General features: G+C 43.2%; 1 protein-coding gene across 1 annotated transcript; it reads left to right on the top strand.

Moving 5' to 3' along the window:
• Nucleotides 1-320: 320 nt before the first annotated feature.
• On the top strand, nt 321-6653 carry cfl2 (cofilin 2 (muscle)). Its single transcript, XM_047611187.1, has 4 exons — nt 321-473; nt 3478-3785; nt 4564-4640; nt 5606-6653. Exons 1-4 carry the CDS (start codon nt 471-473, stop codon nt 5716-5718), a joined length of 501 nt encoding a protein of 166 aa, XP_047467143.1. The 5' UTR covers nt 321-470; the 3' UTR covers nt 5719-6653.
• Nucleotides 6654-8169: the final 1516 nt, after the last annotated feature.

Raw genomic sequence — 8169 nt, 5'->3', positions numbered from 1 at the left:
ATTTTTTTAATATATTGTTTATTGTAAATTTTTTCTTCAGTAATTCGATTTTTTTTTTTTTTAAATCTTTTTACTTTTTTCAAAAAAAACTTTTGATATTTATACTTTACCTCAAACTTTTAATATTTTTTATTCTTTATGAGAATATTATTTATCACAGATTTTGCCTTCAATATTTGGATTTTACTTGCTAATTATTATTTATTTTATTTTTTTTGGTATTTTATTTTGTCGGCCGGACTTCCACGGTGACTCAGTTTTACCGGGCTGAAATCGGACTGTGTCCCCGGACTCAGGCCTCCTGATCCCGGTCTGGCCCCGCCTCTCTCCCCCCTCCCCTCCCGGAATCCCCCTCCTCCTCCTCCTCCTCCTCCTCCTCCTCCGGTCGGCCGGCCACATTCCCCGCTACCTTTCACCCCTGAGAAACCCCGATCTGACGGCGAAGCAGCGCGGACAAACTCCGGGACAACATGGTAAGAACCGTCCGGAGACGCCCCCGCGGGTTGGATGGAAGTTCCCCGGGGGGGGTCGGCTCGGCCGCGGCCCGGATCCTGGGGGTCTCCGGCGGACCGTTATGCGGCTCGGCCCGCGGCGTGATGTTAGCTAGCATGGCTGCCGCTCCCGTTACATACCCGCATCGTTAGTCGGTCTTTACGTGGCCGAGAATCGGCTTCGGTCCTGCGGTTTATCTCAGCGATGTTAGAGGAGTTTTTTAAGACTTTTATCCTATTTAAAGGCCCACGTTGGGGGCCGTTTTCGGGGCCGGACTGAGCCGGGCCGGGCCTGCCCTCAGGCCGTGTGGCCCGGGGCGGCCATCTTATTCTGGTTGCGGTCCTCCAGTTCGGACCAGACTCCGCAGCGAGCCGGTGGAAATGAAACGGGACCGGACTTGAACCAGGCCACACGGTGTCCCGGTGTGTGGGGGTTTCGGAGGAACAGTCCGGTCCGCGGCGGTCCTGGTCCGGGCTGGTGAGTCAGGCGGTGACGGTGCAGTCCGTGCGGAGGCCTCCAGGCTCCGCTCCCCGGTCACCGGCGAACCAGTTCACCGCAGGCCACCAACCAGAGTCCATGTAAATTTAGTCTAATTTAAGAGGAAGCGCCGATTCCTCCAGTTCACACGTATTCGTCCCACTACTCATATTTATTTTATTTTATTTTATTTTATTTTATTACTACAAGTATCCGGCTCACAGTCAATATAGTTAATCATTGATCTGAGTTGTTCTTTTTATTGCTACAGAAATCTGCAAGTATATATTTTTTTATTTTTTCATGATATCTCGTTGAAAATTAACTGAAATAAGTATAAAGTCATGTAACTGGTTATTTACGTTTTTCTATTTTAGTTGGATTCTTTGCTAATAACTTATTATGAAGTTGAGATATTGTTGGTTTATTAGTGTTTTATGTCCTGTATCAGATTTATTAATGTAGCTGCAGGTTTTTCGTCAGCAGTTCCTCGATCGATCAGTGATCACTGCCTCAAAAAATCAATGTAACTCATCAATATGAATGAACCAGCACTGATTTAAGCATTGTTAGCTATTCTGCTGATTATTTCCTCCATTCATTGACTATTCGTTCCCTAAAACGTCCAGAAATGGCGCTATAAGTCAAAAAAAACTACAAATTCAGTTTATATTGGATTACAACATAGAAATAAAACCGTTTGAGAGGCTGAAATCTGGATTTAATAAGGAAACAATGAACTGAATCTAAACAGAACCGCAGTAAAACACAGTATTGACCTTTAAACATCTGCAAATATGTAGTGAACAGTTATATTTGACAGATAATGGAAACAGAGCTGGTTGTTTATTCTATTCACTTGAAAATTACAACAAAAACAGCTCAGCTACAAGTTAAATATGTGTTTTATTGGCTGGTCTGATCCTTTAATTAAAAACATTAGAATGACAATAGAATAGAAACATATCTGGACGTGTTTCCTGTCGTTGGACGATGGTTTTTTAACTTTTTTCGTAGATAAAACTAGATCAGTCGTAGGTTTGAGCCACTTCTTCTTTGCCATTTACCTAAAATGAATTAATATAGTTTATTGAAATTACTTTGAGAATATTAGACATGTTAGGAACCATAAATATAAGCATATATATATTTTTTTTTTTTTAAATATTTGTGGCATTTACTGATTAAAACCTTTTAACATGGAGGTTTCTCTCGGCTTTTTGACATTTTCAGACACTTTATTAGTCAAACTTCTAAAAACATGAATCACTAAGTGCAGCTTAAGGGCGAAAAACAGACAGAAAGGAAATGAATCAGCTGCTGGTTTCATCTTCAGACCTGTAATCAGCTGTTCGTCTACAAAATGTCAGGAAACAGTTTCTCAGAGTCCAAAGTGACGTTTTACTAAAATCAATGAGACAAACGAGAGAAGTCTGAGACCAGGCGAAGCTTTGAGGAGGTTTTTCCTGAGTCCAGACGAGTCGGGGAAACATCTGCAGCCGAGGATCAGATCAGACTGAGGTTCTTTAACGGATCAGCTGAGCACTGTTAGTCCGGCATGAGTCAGCTGATCGGTTTGATGTGAAGCTGGAGCCTGAAGGAATGAAAGTGGAACAACACGAGAAAAGTTCACTGACAACGCTCTTAAAAAAAAAACAGACGAGACGTTTCTTCTTTATTCGTTTACAAATTCCAGAAATATTTGTACGTGTAGTTAAACTCAGAGGAAACTGATCCTGAAGTTCATCCTCAAACGTTCCCTCCATGTTGTGTTTCCTTCGCTGACTTAAGTTTTATGTGTGTGTGTAAATAATTAGCGCCACCATGTGGTCAGTAGAATAATGTATCAGCTGCTTCCTCTGATGGATCTCTACCTACCACTGGACCAGAACCAGAACCAGAACCAGAACCAGGGACACATGGTTGGTGACTTGGAGACATGATCCAGATTTAGGAACCAGATGGAAAAGACTCTGACACGTTAACGTTCTAATTTATTTTAGAGTCAAAGACTCAGATTAGACCTGAACCCTGGAAGCTTCAATCCTCAGAGGAACCAGGTCACTGAGGAAGGAGGGAAGGAAGGAAGGAAGGAAGGAAGGAAGGAAGGAAGGAAGGAAGGAAGGAAGGAAATAAGGAAACAAACAGAAAAGGAAGGAAGGAAGCTTCCGTCCTCAGAGTGACGTCAGCTGTTATTTGTGTCTGAGTTATGACTTGAGGAGATGGTCCATGTTTTTCATGTCTCTCAGCTGATTCTAGTTCAGATTAGTTTCTAGTTTAGTTTAAAAGTCTCATCACTAATTAACAGGTTCATTTCTACCAGTGGATGAATGAATGAGTTGAACTCTTCTTCTGCTCCGTAGTATTTTAAACGTCAAAGTGTTTTTCAGTCGACTGAGGAGACAAACAGTAAAACCATCCGAGACTGAAGGAAGGAAGGAAGGAAGGAAGGAAGGAAGGAAGTAGTGTAGGAAGTGCGTTGCGTTGACTTCCTGTGTGTCGCCGCAGGCGTCAGGTGTCACCGTGAACGATGAGGTCATCCGAGTGTTCAACGACATGAAGGTGAGGAAGTCGTCTTCCCAGGAGGACGTGAAGAAGAGGAAGAAGGCGGTGCTGTTCTGCCTGAGCGAGGACAGGAAGAAGATCATCGTGGAGGAGGGGAAGCAGATCCTGGTGGGAGACATCGGAGAAACCGTGGACGACCCCTACGCCTGCTTCGTTAAGCTCCTCCCCCTCAACGACTGCCGATACGGCCTCTACGACGCCACCTACGAGACCAAGGAGTCCAAGAAGGAGGACCTGGTCTTCATCTTCTGGTACGGGACGCCCCGCCTTTAGCATTAAAGTTAGCATTAGCATCAAGGTTAGCGTTTGCATTAGTGTCACCTTTAGCACGGGTGTTAGCTTTGATACCATTAGCATCACTATTAGTGTCACCTTTACCATCACTACTAGCTTCAAAGTTAGCTATGTCATTAAAGTTACCATTAGCATTACCATTAGTGTAGCTTTTAGCTTCACTACTAGCTTCATCGTTAGCTTTGTCATTGAAGTTACCATTAGCATCACCATTAGTGTCACCTTTAGCATCACTACTAGCTTCAAAGTTGATTTGTCATTAAAGTTACCATTAGCATTACCATTAGTTTAGCCTTTAGCTTCACTACTAGCTTCATCGTTAGCTTTGTCATTGAAGTTACCATTAGCATCACTATTGGTGTCACCTTAAGCATCACTACTAGCTTCAATGTTAGCTTTGTCATTAAAGTTACCATTAGCATTACCATTAGTGTCACCTTTTGCATCTAGCTTCAGCATTAGCTTTGTTATTAAAGTTAGCATTACCATTTGTGTCACCTTTAGCTTCAGTACTAGCTTCACTGACAAAGCTAACGAAGATGATAAAGGTGACACTAATGGAAAAGCTGACAAAGATGCTAATAGCGCTGTTAAAGGTTGTTAGCTTTGCCATTAAAGTTGCCATTAGCGTCTGCCTCTAGTGTTTTTCCATTAGCATAGTAATTAGCATTGGTGTTAGCTTTGTGTTAACATGAGCTTTAGCATCACCATCATCCAGGTGTTGTTTCCTCTCAGGGCTCCAGAAAGCGCTCCACTGAAGAGTAAGATGATCTACGCCAGCTCTAAAGATGCCATCAAAAAGAAGTTTACAGGTGAGTTTATATTAGTGCTCAGATTAATCTCAGGGTGGATTAACTTCGATTAATCCCAACATGGAGAGGACCAACGTGCTGTTTAGCGTCTTCCATCTTTATGGGTTGGTTCTGCTGTCTGTCACTACCGGATCAGCTGGTGCTAACGCTAACGCTACTTGGACAAACTGAGACACGTTCACAGTCGTTCTGCTGCAGATGCTTCATTAATCACATTCATCAGGATGACGGATTAATTTGTGTTAACGCCGTCATTTCAAAAACCTCTCAAATATCCTAAAACAAAAACAAAAAAACAGCCGTGTGAATAAAGTTCAGTGTTATTTAAGTTCAGAGTTGAGCAGGTGGATGGATGGGGATAAAAACTCTTCTTCAGCATCTCAGTCTTTGTCCTCAGACACTGGAAACGAGGCTAACGGATCTATTAGCATGATACTAACGAGCTGTTAGACCAGCATCACATGACGCACTCTGATGTTAATTAGTTAATCTCTGACCAGATGTTTAAAGTTCAGAGAAAAACACATCAGAGTGAGACATCGCTGCTAAGTTGAATCAATCAGCTTCGTAGGTTTAAATAGGAAAATAATTTATTCTTCAGTAATTATTTGTCCCCCAGAAATGAGCAAAACTTAAACATCTCAATAAAACACCTGCATTTCTAAAAACCTCTCAAATATCTAAAGCCAGAACACTTTAACTCTCTCATGCGGTGGTTTTTCAGACGTAAAGATATAAAAGTTTATCATAAGTGCAATGGAAACACTTCCTTCTCGTTTCTCCGTCATGTGACCAGTTCATCCACTAAACGTCTTTTAATGGAAACTAAGCTCAGTTGTACTTTAGTGAAAGTTCTTTTATTTTGCGTTGAGCTGTAACGGAGACGCTGCTTGTGTCTCAGGTGTCTGTCAGGTGAGTCCCGCCCCCTCGCTGACGCTGTCTCTGCCCCCCCCCATCTCCCCCAGGTATCAAACACGAGTGGCAGGTGAACGGCCTGGACGACATCCAGGACCGCACCACGCTGGCGGAGAAGCTGGGCGGTAACGTGGTGGTGTCTCTCGAGGGGAAGCCGCTGTGACGAGACGGCGCCGATACAACCGCCGTGCCACCACCACCACCTCCACCACCACCACCATCATCATCATCAACGCCACCGCCGCCACCCGGACTGAAGCCCCCGCCCCGACACCGCCGCCGCTTCACCCAGCAGCTCACTCTGTCTGTATCCATGTCCTGAAGGAGTTAGACTCTTTAGGCCTCTTTTGTTTTTCTTCTATTTTTTTTTTTTGTTTTGTTTTGTTTTTTCCAACATGAAGGAGATCTCATTAACATAATGATATGCAAACACCTCCCAGTTTGTTGCCACATGACTTTTCTGTCCAGCGGGTAGAAACCAAACAGGAACCCCAGGAAGAAACCAGGTTTGTCTCTCTCTCTCTGTCTCTTTCTCTCTCACAGCCAGAGATTTGCCAAAAAAAAAAAAAAAAAAAAGTGGATGTGAAGGAAGCAGCCGCATGTGTCGCACTCACGACGCTTTTTATTTATTGTTGTAAACTCCAAACCAGGCAGACACATGTTAGACTATGCATTGAGAGGAAGGAGGAAGATTTTTATTACCCAGCACTTTTTGTTGAAACACTACAAGTTGAGACAGAAGTTTAAACGTCACCGAGCTAAAGCGTTGTTGTTGTTTTTTTGTTATTTTTTTCATTTTGTTTTTTTTTTTGTGTTGTGTTTCTCATTCCTGTCGGACTCACTCAGTCATTCTAGCCGTTTGGTCGTCAGCCTTACTTTCGGTTTTTGAATGTAACCGTCACGCCAGAGTTTAGAGTGCACTTTTATTTTGTAAAGAAACACTACAGGAAGCAGATTTGACCCCAGCAGCGAGAGACGACCCCACAACAACAACAACGACAACAACAACAACAACACGACGACATCTGGAGCCTTAAAAGTGGAACGTTGTTTCTGAGATCACAGGAAGCCACTTTGCAATAAAAAGCCTGTGGCCGACCTGACGCCTCGTCTCTGCTTCCAACCAATCACAGAGCTCGCCCTCCGGGCGCCACTTCCTGTCTGTACCTTTAAAAATCATTGCATTCTTGTCGACTTTTAATTCTTTTTTTTTGTTGTTGTTGTTGTTATTTTAGCGTTTATTTAATCATGTTAGTCAGATTCAGATCCACGATAGCAGCAGCACATTTACAGAATCAAAACAACGAATATATTAGAAGGTTCTTCATTAAAGCAGCCGCCTGCAGAAAGTCTGGACTCTCAGCTATGAGGTTTACATGCAGCCTGGATCGAAGCCTGGAGCCGTGCACTTAAAAGCTTTCTTTCCCAGTTCTGTTCTTATTTTTGGAACAAACCATGAGCAACATGTGCGCTGAGAGGAGACGAACCTCCATGTTTCCACGTTAAAATATAAAAAAACGAAGGATTTTACCCAGAATGACTTCACACATGAACACGAGGCGATGACGAGTTAATGCGTCGTCTTCAATGAAGACATTTAAAAGCTCCACTGTTTACATATCTAGACTAGACTAGTACTGAGAGGAGACTATTTTTTAACTTCGTAGTACTTAGATGAGACTATTTGAACTTTGTATTTGAGAACAAATATGTCACTTTTCATGGATCAGTGTTTGATGCTGACAGACGACAAGACTCCTGATTTCTGCTCTGATTTATTCCTGATTTCCTGACCGAGTCCTCATCTGGGCTGTAAATTCCTGACCTTAAAAGGTTTTCTCTTGTGGAAGCTGCTGCAGTGAGGAACCAGGTCCGGGCTGAACCCGGGACCGGGTCTAGGTTCTGGGTTCAGCTCCAGCTCAGAGTCAGAGTCGCTTTGTGTTTAAAGAAGAAACCAGAAAGAAGAAGCCGCTGACGTTCTGATCAGAGAATCTGATCCTGCTGCTATTTCTGGAATCGACGACGCCTGCTGCTGTCAGCACGGCCACAAAAGGCAACACACACACACACACACACACATACACATACACACAAAAGACACACCGCTACAACTGTCCACAAAAGGTAATACCCGGAGAGCTCTGCTCCACCACAGCTTCAAAACTTTAGCACAAACACCAGAGACGACCGGGAGCTCCACCCTGAACTGACTTCAACAATCCAACCAGGACCTGCAGAGACCCAGAGACACCCAGAGAGACCCAGAGAAACCCAGAGAGACCCAGACAGACCCAGAGAGACCCAGACAAACCCAGAGAGACCCAGACAAACCCAGCAGAAACCCAGAGAGACCCAGAGACCTGCAGGAAAACATGAAATCCTGATGTGTGCAGAGGTTTCACTCCACTCACAGAAGAACAGCTTTGGTGTCATTGCACACAAGTTACATCAGCATTTTTCTTTGGCAGCAAAATTGATTGTAAAGATGATAAATATATCTAAAAAATATATATATTTAAAAAGTAGATAATAAAATCAACGAGTGTCTATGAAATCTACAGTATAAATATGCTGTAGCATAAAACCCTCATAATGAAAGTTTCAATGTTTGTCC

This window comes from Mugil cephalus, chromosome 17, assembly GCF_022458985.1.
Source record: "Mugil cephalus isolate CIBA_MC_2020 chromosome 17, CIBA_Mcephalus_1.1, whole genome shotgun sequence".
Lineage (NCBI taxonomy): Eukaryota > Metazoa > Chordata > Actinopteri > Mugiliformes > Mugilidae > Mugil > Mugil cephalus.
Note: the sequence above shows the minus strand (reverse complement) of the source record. Positions and strands in the feature narration are given on the sequence as shown.

What these genes read in the sequence shown, in the direction of transcription:
- cfl2 (XM_047611187.1), top strand. An exon ending in GACCTGGTCTTCATCTTCTG is followed by an intron (nt 3,786 to 4,563) that starts GTACGGGACGCC and finishes GTTTCCTCTCAG; the next exon opens with GGCTCCAGAAAGCGCTCCAC. An exon ending in CATCAAAAAGAAGTTTACAG is followed by an intron (nt 4,641 to 5,605) that starts GTGAGTTTATAT and finishes CATCTCCCCCAG; the next exon opens with GTATCAAACACGAGTGGCAG.